Genomic DNA, 14,967 nt, shown 5'->3' with positions numbered 1-14,967 from the left:
TGCTTGGAATGGACCAAGTGCAAAAATGAAAGCTTTAAACTTCTACCTTATTAATCTCTACAGCATTTGGTGTTAGATTCCTTAATTTAAACAGTTCCAAGATCTAGAAAGAGTATCTGCCCCCTTACTCAGTTCTTTAGGTGCATGTAAGAGAAAAAGCCCCAATATGCTTTGGCCTCATGTACTGTGACACTGGATGTGACATTTAGCTGCTATTAGGAGTTAATGGGAGATGAAAACAGCGCTGGTGTTTCAGGTAAATTGTGGTCGTCAGGATAATTCATTCAATCATTTGCCACTACACATTTTCTCTGACATTTTCACTGGAACTCTCCGCTTTTGCGAGACATTTGGGGTCTAAAGAAATAAATTTTCTCCCTTATGCTGTTGAACTGTGACAGTGACTAACAACTATGGTTAGCTAAGGCTGATTCTTGTTAAAATGCCTCAGAGTACCATTGAGTTTTTACATTCTAGTCTGTACAGTATTAACTACGACCCCTCTATCCTCACTCTGTTACTTTCTTAGTTTGCCGTCCTCCTCTCTGCGTCCCTTCAGTTGTGAAAGTTGTTCCCAAAGGTCTGAGTCAGGCCAATTATTGCTGCTTACTTGTTTAATCAAATTTTCTCCGAGTGGATGCACATCCATTTCTCTTTCAGAAACGCTCTCTATCGGCACCAGCTCATGTGCTCTAGCTTAGAACATGCTTTTTGTTTTGTTTTTTTAATCGGAACGAGTTAGCATTGCATGAAGGAAGTAGTTTATGTAGCGTAACTTGCAAGAGTGTTAAAACTATGACGACATTCTGGTTTGCTTTTGGTGTGCTTTCTGTAAAATCTTTTATTATCTCTGAAAAAGTGTGAATCATTGTGAATACATGTCATAAAACAAAGGACAGTCGCAAGTGTATGTTTAAAACAATTTGATGCTTTAAAAGCAACATTTCCCTTGTGATCAGATATTTACGTTTCATTGTACAAACCACAAACTGCATTGGTTTTATTGGGATTTTAGGTGACAGGTGTTGAGAATAAATTATTCTGTCTTTTCCTCTGTCTCTTTGAGCTATTTGCTTGCTCGTATACACACACATGCACACAGCAAGTCATCAGATAGTGAGGCGCCATGATCCTCCTACCACTTCCTGTCGTCTTCTTTGTGTTTTCTGCCAGTAGTAACATCAGGTTGTTGATCACATAACTTGGGTGATGAGAAAGAAACGTTTCCACAGAGGTTTTGCAAATTAAACTGATTTCAATACAGCTGAAAATCACTTAATCTTTTTTTTTGAGAGAAAAGAGTGTTTTCAAAATTGACATGTTTCCATTAAGCAAATTTATTTTTGTGACTAATTTGATTTGTGATTTTGACTGAAAAGGGGACTGTTGAATGAGTCATGTGTTAGAATGATATAGTCAAAGTCCTGTCCTAAAGTCTAAAAAATTAGAGAATTCTGAAAACGTACATTTCCAGACGCTCTCTGTCTGAACCAACTGAACTGGGACTGTTTTGCAAAGATGAATTAGCGACTGCTTCAGTCTGGAGACCAACTTAGTTGTCCCACTAAGACGTGTAGCGAAATGTGGTTCTGCAAAGTTTTGATTCTGAAGGGCTGAATGAATGCAGAGCATCCCACTTTATGTTGGTTCACAAACTAAAATCCCAATTAAATGCCCTGATGTTTGAGGTTACAGACGGAAAAAGTCTAAGAGGTATGAATATATTTAGAATCTACACTCTTATCGTAAATTTAAAACTAAAATTGGTCTGGGATGGAGATGTTGTCAGAGTTACAGAAGATCACCAGGTGATGATTCCTCTTCTCTTTCTCTCTCAGGTTGGATCGCCATCCTGGGGGCCCTCTGGCTCCTAGTTCTGGCCGACGTCCAGGACTTTGAGATCATCCTGCACCGGGTGGAGTGGGCAACTCTGCTGTTCTTCGCAGGCCTCTTTGTTTTAATGGAGGTAGTGACCACACAGTTCTTATGTGTGACATTTAATAAAAAGAGAGTGTTTTTTGTTAAGCACTGCTAAAATCCAAAGAGGGATCAAACATTAACACGTAAGAAAAACATCTTAAATAGTCCATCTTTGACCAACAGCTTCACCTGATGATAAAAGAAAGCGCCTCATAAGTTAGCTTAGCCACACTGACAGCCCGCTTGGGTGTGACCTAAATGCAGTTTGACAGTGAAGTCACATTGTGAAAAGTAATTACCTTTTTCTTCACCGACCAGCCGCGCTGTGTAGGGAAAGGAGAAGGTTGTCGACACAACGGGATCTTTTTGTTTTTTTGTTTTCTTTTCTGCGTTTTCGACTCTTGAGCCAAAATTATTTGTTGGAATCATTGAAGGCTGTATAATGTTAGACAACCATCTCCCTCAAGGACTACCTCCCACATGTTTTTATATATATATATTTAATTCTCAGTGTCGGGTGTGATAACAAGAATGCATTTATCTCCGTCTGGTTAATGACTAAGTAATTTTCTCCTGACTTTTTTTTTCTCTCTCCTCTTTATTATTGATCCCCTTTTCATTTTTCAGGCTTTAGCCCAGCTGCAGCTTATCGACTATATTGGAGAGCAGACGGCGCTGCTGATAAAAGTGAGTCCTTCCTTCTTGATTCTCAGCCTCGGCCATCGTGACTCAGGTATCTGTTCGGCTGGCACAACTGATAATTGGGCACAAGTGACTTGATATTGCATTTTTATGCATATTGATCCTTTGGCTCTACACAAGCTCCGAATTCAATTATTTTGTTTACGTCTCTCTCGTTGAGCTCGCTGGTCATTTTCATACATATTCTTGCCGTGGCGCCGCTAAGAGCGAGTTGTCTCTTAGCGGAGAATTGAACCAGTAATGGGGACGTCAGCCCACGTTTAGTCACTGGTCCTGTCTGAGGCCAATAATCACACATGACAGGCGGTGTGCTATTGTGGATCCTTAAGTTGGTGAGTTTCCCCTGACGACAGCGTGCCAGGTAGAGCCGCACCGTCTCTCTGTCATGACCCAACTGGAGGCAAAGGGGAAAAGAGAAATAGTTTCTTTTTATCCGGTTGAAGGTGGGAGAGAAAAGAGAAGCTCAAGAAGATTCAAACCAGAGACCTTCTCAGACTTGAACATCTGCTGCTGAAGTCCTAGAAGTATGGATTGGGCGATATAGACTTAAAGTTTTATCATGATATCTTGTTGTACTATTGTGATGAAGACAAAAGTGACCATAAGAACTATTTATTGCTTCTCCTTTATGTAATTTCATGGCGGTGATGGCATGTCACAACAATCACAGATAACCTCTTTAAAAACTTTCCTATTCCTACTACTTAATTCAAAGCAGCTTTCAGCTTCTATGCACCACAAATCTGGAACAAAGATTGTGAAACAGCTCAAACACAGACTTCCTTTAGATTCAGACTAAACACCCACCGGTTTGGAGCTGCTTTTGTGCAACAATAAATAAAACCAACATTTTGATGTGTAATGACGGCACTTTGAAAAATGTAACGTTTCAGTCGTTGAGGTTTGTGTTTTTATTTTGCAAAGCCCTTTGAACTTTGATTTGATTTGGTTTAGTGAACCAGTCAAAAACAGAAATGTGCATCACCAAATTGTACACAGTAATTCGCAATCTTTGCGATCTTTGTTCCAATTTTTTTAATTCATAAAAAAATTCTTAATAATTATTGATATGTTCATTGAACAAACAGTGGAGAAAATAGTCAAACTAATGATCCCATCAATATGGACAGTATTAAAAGGTTTTAAACATAATTTTTTTAAACAATGATTACAATAAATCTGAATTCCGATCACACTAAGAAATGTATCACAATAAATGATAAACAATGTGATAAATGCCCACCACTACCTGGATGTTATCTGGATTTCCACACTTTTCATCCCTTCTATTGTCTGTTGGAGTTTTGTCTGTTTTCAAGCTCTTGCAAAGTTTTTCCTGGGACTTTAGCTGCTTTTTTGCTCATTCTTAAAAACAGTATTCTTAAATGTTCAGGCTTCAGTAATATATTTACATTGTGTCTCAAAGCTTCAGGATGTTTTTATTTTTTATTTTTTATTGTATAACATAACTGCTAATGATCTAACATTGATTATTGCACTCAAACAAGTTTACTTTACATTAGAAAAACCCATAATTTGGGTGACATTGTAATTGTGAGCTGCTGTCCAATGAAAACTGAATGTTTCAGGGCCAATCCGCTGCTGTTTCAGGATCCCAACATTAAATAGCATCAAGTTCAATGCAGACAACTGGAAGATCCTATTTGGTTTATTTAGTTCCCAGACTGGTTGATGTGGGAACACCATGAACTGTACTGGTTAATCGTCGCTCTGATTGTTTCCCCTCCCAGGCGGTGCCAGAGGACCAGCGCCTGGCTGTGGCCATCATCTTGGTGTTGTGGGTTTCCGCTCTGGCTTCTTCTCTCATTGACAACATTCCCTTCACTGCCACCATGGTAGGTCCGGTCAGACTGACTCCTCATCTGATCGGCTACAAACTGTAAACGTTTCAATTTAAAGATAAAAAGGTTGAAATTAAGAAATCTTAAGTTTAACATTTTAAGAAATATCAAATCAAGTTAGATTTATCTTACAATTTTTTTTTCTGAAAACTAAATCACAAAAGACGTCTCTGTTTTCTTCTCTCCTATCACCTTGTGTTTTGCTGTAACGTAAAAAGTAAAAGTTTTGTTGAAAAATACGGCAGAACATTTCCAAGGACGCCTGGCAGAAGACAATAAAAGATTATGAAACCTTTCATATGAACGCTGTCATTCAATGTCCCTCAATGCGTTAAGATCACCAACTTGTTGATGAATTTCTGCTAATGGAAACATATTTTGTATCATTTAAACTTTTAACTTTTTCCAGCAATACCTGATTTCTGCTAGAAATAAACTGATTTGCATAAAAATACTCACAAATATTTATTAATCTTCATTCATCTGCAATAAATAAACATGTCAATAGAAACATTATCAAGATCTTCTTCCACTTAAAGGGGGAGTATTATGTAAAATTCACTTTTCTTAACTTCACATCATGTTGTAATGTTACTTTCTCATCAAAAACAAGCCTTGAGTTTTGCCCTGATATTTTTCATGCATCTTTGAGAAATCCTTTAATCTCCCGTAGCAACAACTCATCTGTGCAAAACCCTTGGTGAAACCGAGTTCTGACTTTGATGACTCCTCCTTGGAGCTGCAGTTTCAAAGCTGCTGCCTCTCAGAGCAGCTCCTTCCCCCAACTCCTCCGCTGAGCTCCTTCAGACTAGCCAGCAGCAATTAGCAAACACCTGGTGGAACTGAGCATCATACGAACTACTGCTCAGTGAAACGCTGATGAAAATCTTTCTAAAGGGTAGATAGAGGAGCCATGTTGTGATGATGAGTTTCAGAAAGAGCAGGAGTTTTTAAAGAGACAGAGTCCCAATTTCAAGGTGTTAAATCAGGAAGTCAAACTTAAGTCATATTTGATATATATTACATTTTTACAACAACGGAAGGTAACATAATTACTTGATTGTCCTGAGAAAGAGCATTATGTGCCTGGAAAATATATAATACCGTCCCTTTAAACACAGTATTAGCTTCTTATTTCAGAAAAAAACAGTTGTTTGTTTTATTAATTAAAAGCTATGTATATTTTAGTGATTTTAAATGTTCGTCTGATTCTCCCAGATCCCAGTTCTCATCAACCTGAGTCAGGATGCGGACGTCAACCTCCCTGTGAAGCCTCTCATCTTTGCCTTGGCGATGGGGGCCTGCCTCGGTGGTGAGTTGTCAATCTTTAATAGGAATGGACGCCTTGTGGTTCGGGGTGACACACCACCCAGACAGCGGGGGACTTTACAGTTTGATCCCCTTCCTCAAAGGTGTGGATCTATAAGCATGGCTTCTGGCATCAGACGCTTTAGGTGACAGCCACAGTTTCAGCAGCTGTGCCTCTACACCAGGAAGGCAGGGTTGTTATTTTTTTATTATTATTTTCATTTTTCAGAGAGAGGCTTCAAGGTCCTCAAAGTACAGCTGCTTCAGGCTCTGCTACGCCAGGCGTTGGGCCCTTCGTCCATCGCAGTGACGCTCTGTTAGGGTGGGAAGGACAAACAGAAGGAGGCGTCAGAGTGTTTGACTTTAATCAACTGCAGTAGGACAGATTTTGATGGAGCTGCTGTCCACTTCCACTCCCACTCCAGCACCTTTTGGACACTAACACACTGGAGTCACACGTTGATTGAATCAATTGAGAGAACATCAGTTTTAACATCATTGAATTTTAAAAACAGTAGTTAGCTACTGAAGGTTTTCTTTAGTAGACACGGTGGAAAACTGAACCAGAACTGCAAGCAGGTATCAACGGGTTCCAACTCCTTCCCAGCAAGTCGACTGGATATTTGAGATGCACATCATTCATTTAAATTGGTTTGTTTCCTGGTGTTAAACAAAATTGGAAATAGAATCTGGAACAAAAAAATGGGAGATTAAATTTAAATGTCGACTTTAAAAGCTCTGATGTTCCTGGCTGTATGCAAGCTTCTGACCGGAACGGTTTTCAAAAACCTTTTTTAAACAAAGTAATTATGCCTCCAAATCCCTCCTCCCAACGAGAGCAGGAAAAACCAAAAGCTCCTTTGGTTCCTGTCCATCGACTCTAATGACAGACATCAGCGCCAGTGGATGACGGCTACAGGAGGAGCTAAACATCGACGTCTAGATGGAGCTGGGCATCATCATGTCCACTTGTTGGTTTTGTCCTTTTGAAATCTGTGACACTTAAAGGACACATTATGTTATTCACGAACTGAAAACGTTTTCAGAGTCTTAATCCTCTTCCAGCAGACTTAAAGACGGCAGGTTGAGCCCAAACAACAGAACGATTCTGCCTCGGAGCCACGTGTCATTACTGAACGACATTTAAAATGAGGGACCCTGAAAAAGATGCAACATTTTTTTAAATAACAGAGCAACTTTAGAGACGCTCATCTTGTTTTCTTGCTTTGCCCTTTAACCTTTGAATGGAAGGAATTATGCTTTGACTTTTTCCAGCATTTTATGCTTATTGATCACAGTATGCTTGTTAACAAGGAGAAATATGTTAAATGTACCTTTGATTTTATCTATTTATTTACTTTGTGACGATCCTTTCAGGAAACGGCACGTTGATCGGAGCGTCAGCCAACGTCGTATGTGCAGGCATCGCCGAGCAACATGGATACGGTTTTTCCTTTGTGGAGTTTTTCAAGTAAGTTTTTTTCTCCTTTGACATCCTGATCCTGGGCTTGAAAAGTTGCTTTTTTTATTTTATGTGTTTGGGAACTCTGTGCCATGGGCCACTCTGCCTGAAGGGTGTACTTACATATTAATATCCTTCATATGTCGGAGTGCAAAGTGCCAACAATGTGCAGAAGCTGCAGTTTTTTCTAAATGTGATGTTTTGATCTCTCAGCCTGCCGAGAGTCATCCTGTTTTCAACATTTTACAAAATAATTACGCACGTGGAAAAACGTATCAGTAGCTGTGTTTCCATTGCAAATGTGCACAAATCTTTTGTCCATGTTCTTCCAATGTCGAGAAAACACAATCTTGCAATTGAAATGAAATTAAAATCACATGTAAATGAGCTTATTCACGTGACAAGACCTTAAAAATCTTGGCAGCGACGGATGTAAACGGTTGGAAGTCATGGCGCTATCACTCATTAGCCAATCAGAAGAGACGTCAGTGTCACACAACTATTTATGAACACTGTGATGCTGTGAGAGCTGCGGTGGAGCCAGATGCACAAAACCAAAACAAACCATTCTCCTCCCACTTCCTGTCGTCTTCTTAAACGTTTTTGACTGTAGCAACATCCAGCTGTTGATCGTGTGAGACGTCCATCCATTTTCTGTTCACCCTTGTCCCTAATGGGGTCGGGAGGGTTGCTGGTTCCTCTCCAGCTACGTTCCAGGTCAGAGGCGGGTTTCACCCTGGACAGGTCGCCAGTCTGTCGCAGGGCAACACAGAGACACACAGAACACACAACCATTCACACACACACTCACACCTAGGGAGAATTTAGAGAGACCAATTAACCTGACAGTCATGTTTTTGGACTGTGGGAGGAAGCCGGAGAACCCGGAGAGAACCCACCATGCACAGGGAGAACATGCAAACTCCATGCAGAAAGATCCCAGGACCCCAATCAAACCCAGGACCTTCTTGCTGCAAGGCAACAGCTCTACCAACTGCGCCACTGTGCAGCCGTCGTGTGAGACGTATGATGCGGAAAAAAATAAATTCTATTGCAGTTTTGCTAAATACATCTGTGTTGATACGGCTGAAATAGCACCTACTCTCAGTGTAGAAACGTATCAGAAATTTGAGGTTTTGTTTCTTCTTTTTTTCAGAATTTCCAAGTTTCCATTAAGCAATTTCTTCATAATTTCAGTTTGTGCAATTTTATGGCTGATGGAAACACAGCTACTGTTGCCCTAAGTAACACAGATCATTTCATGCTGAACATGTTTAAACATTGTTTTACTTCCTGTTCATTTAGTTTTTCAGTGGCAGTAAAACCAATTATACCACAAGTACCACCTCTGTTTTAGGTGTACTGGTTTTTTCCATCCCCCCCCCACTCCCTTACTGGAGGCACATAGAAACAGCCATCTGCTTTGAATCTCATTGATAGTGATAAAAACGTGGGAGCTGTCAGTTCGACTCTCCCCTCTGTTGTTGTCGTGTTTACAGTGGCTAGATAGAAGCGTTGCTCTTGGCTGCAGCGCTGCCTGTAATTGGCCGTCTGCAGTGAGGGTCACAGCTGCTTGGGTTCAGGGTGGGGGGGAGAAGTGTGTGTGAACCTCCAGACAGCTGGGACTAACTGGTGCTGTATCAGGTGGTCGAGCCGAGGGGCCAGATGAGCCCACGGGGGATGTGGATGCCTCTTTGATGGGCCGTCACAAAGGAAACTGAACGACTCTCAGTAGCTCAGATCCTCTTTTGGTTGCTTATTATTTCATGTCTTTGTTGTTATTCTTCATCTCCATCAAAACTACGAAACACTTTAAAAGCATCAGCTGTGTGTGCAGCTTACACTCCAGTTGGAAGGGAAGTGACTGTGGAGCGCCGTCCAGTCGATGAAAGTGTTTGGTTATCTAGTGAAATTCGTGTCAGGCAGGTAAAATGGACGTTTTGATCGCAGTAGTTTTACTTATCGTAGTAATACTACTTGGGAAAATTAGAGTGGATGAGTGGAGTTATAGATTCAACAAGTCTGAATGAGACAATGTCGTTACTACACTGTTATGATCCTCTTAATGAATAATTATTGACTAAATTTAGTTCAAAGATAATAATTCAGTTGAATATTGTGTATTGAACCCATGGGACTGTTTGCTGATACATAGATCCCACCAGTCTGAACTGGAAGGGAGCCGCGCCATCTTGGTAGGCAAGAGCAGCACAAAGCATAGAGGAACCAAGACTTCAAGAACCACCAAATGAAAATATATGCTAGAAAATAAAAAATAAATACAACAATAAAGTAGGAATAATACGAGAATAAAGTTGCAGTATTGTGAGAATAAAGACATAATTTTACTTTTACTGTAATAGTGTGACTTTATTTTTATACTTTGACTTTATTCTTTCTTTATTTATTACTTTATTATATTATTACGACTATTCTCATATGAATCCAACTTTATCAACGTAATATTATTTTTTAAATCTTATGACTTCATTCCCATAATTTAATTTTATTTTTTTTCTGCGATGCTCCATCATTTCTACATCTGTACTGAAAGCAGCTCAAAGAGTGGAATTCAAATGAAGGCCTAAAATGCTCCCTTCTCATTATCTGGACGTGTTTGCTGGTGTTTTCAGTCCAGTCTGGCGCCGTTCTTCTACCAGCAGCGGCTCTTGAGCAGAGCATGTTGGCCATTATCCTCGGGAAGCAGCGCCGCTCTTGTGTTTTCTCCGTCACGCAGCCTCCACGGTGAAAGTGAGTGCATCCCTCGGGTTTATCTGAAGAGAGTCTTTGAGATTGCATCAGGACTTTCAGAGAGCTCTCATCAAATGCAATTAAGTCAGCATGTGAGTACGCAAGACAGAAAGGAGAATCTTCAGACAAGGTGAACAGTGTTCCTCTCTGTGCCTGTATGGTGGCAACTACCTCCTCCTACCCTCACCGCCCTGCCCTCTGTCCCTTCATGCTGTGCCTGTGATGAGGAAATGGCTATTGCTCAGCAGAAAAGGATCCAGTGTGCAGAGGTGACCCTCATGTGTCTGAGTGACACCAGCTTAGATTTCCTCCTCCATTCATCTTAACTGGACACTCGTTCCACAACCGATGAGCTTTTAGCTTGTGAGGCAATGTTTCCTGCTTCAACGTGTTGTTTTTGTAATGAAAAAAATATATAAATTTATATATATATTATTTATGATGGAAGAAAGAAAGCAACAAGTTGTGGAGAAAGACATGTTTTATACCAGTGGTCTCCAACCTTTTTAGTACAGCGGACCGGGCCAAGCCTTCGTAAATTTCCTGCGTTGTGAAGATCGAACGGGGGGGGGGGGGGCGCGGGGGGGGGGGCGCGTTGTGAGCTGGCGCATGACTCAAACCTCGGCATCCGGTGTACGATTTTCAAAATAAAAGCTCCTCCATACTCAATACATAGAACGGACATATTTAATTATTTCTTGCGCGGCCCGGTACCAATTGGTCCACGGACCGGTACCGGTCCGCGGCCCGGTGGTTGGGGACCACTGTTTTATACTATGGATCAATAAACACATTGCAGACTCTCCTGCAGCCAGTTGCTCCTTAAAGCTACTCAACAGACCCAGTGGGAACGTGGCTCGAAATCTATCAAAAGTTGATAGATGCATCATAGTTCTATAAATAGTGGCAGATATTTGTTATAACTGTGCTGCCTCAGCTCTACAAATACTGAAACAATTAATATTCACTCATTTTGCCAGACTTATGAGAAAGTTTGCCTTCCTTTTTCTATTTAAATGAACCTCCAGCTGCTACAGTCAGTGCTAATATTCCTGAGAGCCATTAGCCCGCTTTCAATTCATGAGATAACTTGACATTTCCATCTGCATATTAAATCCATATCCATATGAATTTAAAAATAGCCGTATCAAAAGGGGGACATGACTAACTTTAATTAACTTTTTGTAACAACTGACTCTTTTTTTTCCAAATCTTTTGTTGCCTCTGCAGTTTGTTTGACAAGCTAGCAGGAGATATTCAAACAAAAAATAAACACAATTTGTAAAAGCTCCAACCTTACTAAGCAATTTTAATATATATTTTAATATACAATACTGATCCTTTCAAACTTTAGCATGTGGAGTTAAGATCATATGCTAACACTAAAACATATTTATATTCACAGAAAGTTGACAGGAAGTCCAAACCAGGATCAGGTTATAAAGTATCCAAAGTGTCCAACATCCCACGGAGCATTCTGCAATCAAACTAAAGAGAGTGATAAAGCTGCAAACATACAAAGACATGGCCGTCCACATAAAATTCAGTCTCTAGATAAATAAACAGAAATAAAACCGCAATGGCTTCCAACTTTTAGCTCTAGAAGGTTTAGCTAATTGTGGACTCCGGGGATAAATAGAAACGTGTGCCGCACTTCCCAGATTATTATTTTTACTGAAATATAATCACCTTTACAGTTATGCACCACTTTGTGTTTGTCAGTCACATAAAATCCCAATAAATCCCAATACAGTCTGTGGTTGCCGGGTGACGCAGAGCGAAAAGCTCAAGCTGTATAAATACTGTAGTAATGCACCACACCTTGTCTCACGTCTCATCAGTTTGGTTAAGTAGACGGGCAACATGGCTGCTTTCATTTAAAGTCACGACGTTTAATTACCGACATATAAAATGTAAGTTAGTGAGTTTTGTTTGTTTAGTTTTTTGTTTTCTGTCTTTCAATACTGATCTGTGTCAGAGGCTGGAGGCAACCAGACTCCTGGCCCTGAGAGCAGCCATGTGTTCATGTAGGACATGAACCACATCCAATTGAGAAACCATCTGCAGCGCTGCAGCCGTGTGAGACTGAGGAGGCTAATTCAGGAATAAAAGTTATCCCACTGCGTGGATTAAACGGGATTTGTTTTTTAAAGATGTTGTGTGACGTGAAAAGTTCTTTATGCCTGAGACTGCTGGAAAAACAAAGAAAAGAAATTGTGTCTTTTGAGCAGGTTAATGTTTGTTTAACAAGATGGTGGAGAGCAGAGGAGCGTTGAGACTGCTTTCACAATTTCCACTCTGACTGGGTTCTGTTTAGTGATTGAAAGCACCATTGAAGGCTAAACAAGACTGAACCTGACACAGTCTGGCACTCGGCCCGTCTCGTTTAATCAGCAGCTTTTACATTCCTGAGACCTTTGATGACTTTGATTATTCTGCTTCTTCACCTATCAAGTCACAGAACTTGCATCGCTTCCTAATAAAGTGTTGTGAAAAATTATTTGCTGTCTTGTTTTTGCTATTTTGGCACAGAAAAAGGAAATAACAGACATGGATCCTTCATGAGTACAAATTATAATTCCTAAATGAAGCTTTTCTTTATGAATAATAATAATGGTCATCTAAAATAAACCGGAAATTGTATAAAAATGAGCAAAATTTTAAAATGGTTTTTAATCATGTGAACAAAGGTGATTTTACTTGCATTTTTTATTTAATGGAAACTTCGTAACTGAGGAATTGCGTTTTTTTTCTACGTTTTTGCTCACATTGATAATGGAAACACAACTACTGACAGATCCTGAATATGAAACAGTGTTGCTCTATGAGTGCTTATTTGTGTGTTGTTTTGTTTTTTACTATTAAAAGTGATGACAGACATTTTCTGGAGCGTTTTAACCGCTGTACTTCCTGTCGCGTCCTCCAGGCTGGGCTTCCCCATGATGGTGATGACGTCCCTGGTCGCCATGTGCTACCTGCTGGCCACACACATCGGCCTGGGATGGAACATGTGAAACGCAAAGAGACGGAGTGTGTTGGAACACATGCGTGTACGTTTATGTACGTGCGTGTGTGTAGCCACTCCTCTAGGAGTTGCAGCTCACTGTAAATGTGATGTGTAAACTGACCGACCAATCAGATTACAAGCAGAACATGAAGCACTGCAGCCATGTTTTTGTTTGTTTGTTTGTTTTGTTGTTCTTAAAACGTGGGGGACGTGTGGACCATCAAGGACAGATTTACATGAGTTTTGATCAAAAGCCGACTCTGAGAGAAGCGTTTCTTGGCTGCACTTCATATCTGTGTTCGCGGTGCTATGGCGTCAGAGGGAACAGCAGCTGCCGTCTGCCGTCTCTCCTTTGGAAATCTGTTTACAAAAGACGTCAAATGATTTCTTCACTCACTCATTGTAACCCTTTAGTGAAAGATATAACTAGAGACTGCTGATTGATTGTTTTGTACCAATTGAAACATCTGAAAAAAGCCCAGTGAAAGGGATTTTATACCAGTTTATGTCTGTATTTCACTGTTACGATCCCCAAATTTTCAAAGCAATAATTTGTTTTTCAGATTTTTACACGTTCTCTGGTTGTTTCCGGTCAATTTAATTGTACTGATTGGTCCCAGACTGGGTTTGTTGTTTTCTGTATTTATTGTACGGCTCAGCAACACGAACGTCTTCTGTGTTCTCTGAATAAACGTTTCAGAAGATGAATAATAAATGGTGCCATATCTCTGGATTTTATTTTACTCAACGTGTTTTTCTTAAGTAGATGGACGATGATGATGCAGCACGAACAAACTAGTTAACGTGTGAATTTCATTGTGTTTCTTATTTAATGGAAACATCAATTGCAAAATTTTGGGTTTTTTTTCTTGACATTAGTGGAATATTGTCAAAGTTTTGCTCACTTTTGTAATAGAAATGCAACTAGAGACTTCCCAAAATGTTCTGTTTAATTAATTAATTAATTTATAAATTCTGAATATATCTTCTGTCCTCAAACTGATTATTCAATACTATAAACAACACCAAAAATAGTCTGTGGCAGAATAATATGTTTGGCCTTAGCAGAGAGTTTGCCAAGTTTTAATGGTCACAACCCACATACTGAAGTGAGCTGATCAACCAACCCAAAAATGAATACATAAATTTTTATTTTAAATGTGAACTGGCTTTCTAATTTCACAGGATTTCCTGCCAAGAAGCATTATTTGAACAAAACAAATTGTTCTACTTACAGTGCAAAACAGATTAAAAACTGTGTTTAAGAAAACAAAAGCATCTCCTTGGATGTCAGGTCACACTGAATGTGTAAAGCCAAGCAGCAGCAGAGATCAAACCTGCAGTTTGGCATCGGGTATCTCCTGCTATCTCGACACAGAAAAACTGTATAGTACCAGCCTCCCCTCTCTGACCTTCCTCTACCATGACCCTGCTGGCTCCCAGAAGTAGGACGACGTTCCCGAGAGAGCATTTCACTTTCCAAAGCATCTTACGATCTCCTCTTGTGTGAATTTTGAGTATTTTCACATTTCTCTTCTGAGCCAAAAGCAGATGTGCCGCTGACCACTAGGTGGTGCTGCTGTTGCACATGGAAATGAGGGATTGTGAAGGAGCTGAGGGACAGAGGAGTTTGGCTAATATTAGCAACTATGTTAAAGTGTCTGTGACAAATGTGAACACTTAGTGGAACGGTGTTTTGTCTGGTAACTTATAGGAAAACGCTGCAATGTGATAAAAGAATAGCTCACTGTCTTCAAACATGTATTTCAAGAAGAAATGCAAGATCCAATTTATTCTCTAGTACAATATGATCCTCAAACACAAAGGATAAAAAGGTCATACAACAGCATCGTACCTCTAACATGTTTGTTTTAGTATTTCTGCAAAACTAAGTTGAAGATCCTGATTGAACTCCAGCATCTGCAGAAATTACAAAAAAAAATCATTAAACCTAA

The 14,967-nt window shown here is 39.9% G+C and overlaps 1 protein-coding gene across 1 annotated transcript in view; it reads left to right on the top strand.

Annotated features, from left to right (window-relative positions):
• oca2 (oculocutaneous albinism II) overlaps positions 1-13,725 on the top strand; it is a 37,870-nt gene extending 24,145 nt beyond the window's left edge. The window contains exons 19-24 of the mRNA XM_044128860.1: positions 1,839-1,966; positions 2,548-2,607; positions 4,374-4,478; positions 5,703-5,796; positions 7,170-7,263; positions 12,932-13,725. Coding sequence (XP_043984795.1) covers positions 1,839-1,966; positions 2,548-2,607; positions 4,374-4,478; positions 5,703-5,796; positions 7,170-7,263; positions 12,932-13,019 — 569 coding nt within the window. The 3' untranslated portion in view covers positions 13,020-13,725. The remainder of the gene's footprint in view (positions 1-1,838; positions 1,967-2,547; positions 2,608-4,373; positions 4,479-5,702; positions 5,797-7,169; positions 7,264-12,931) is intronic.
• Positions 13,726-14,967: the final 1,242 nt, after the last annotated feature.

This window comes from Gambusia affinis, linkage group LG10, assembly GCF_019740435.1.
Source record: "Gambusia affinis linkage group LG10, SWU_Gaff_1.0, whole genome shotgun sequence".
NCBI classification, from domain to species: domain Eukaryota; kingdom Metazoa; phylum Chordata; class Actinopteri; order Cyprinodontiformes; family Poeciliidae; genus Gambusia; species Gambusia affinis.
The sequence above is the reverse complement of the archived record's forward strand: the minus strand, read 5'-3'. Positions and strand labels throughout refer to the sequence as shown.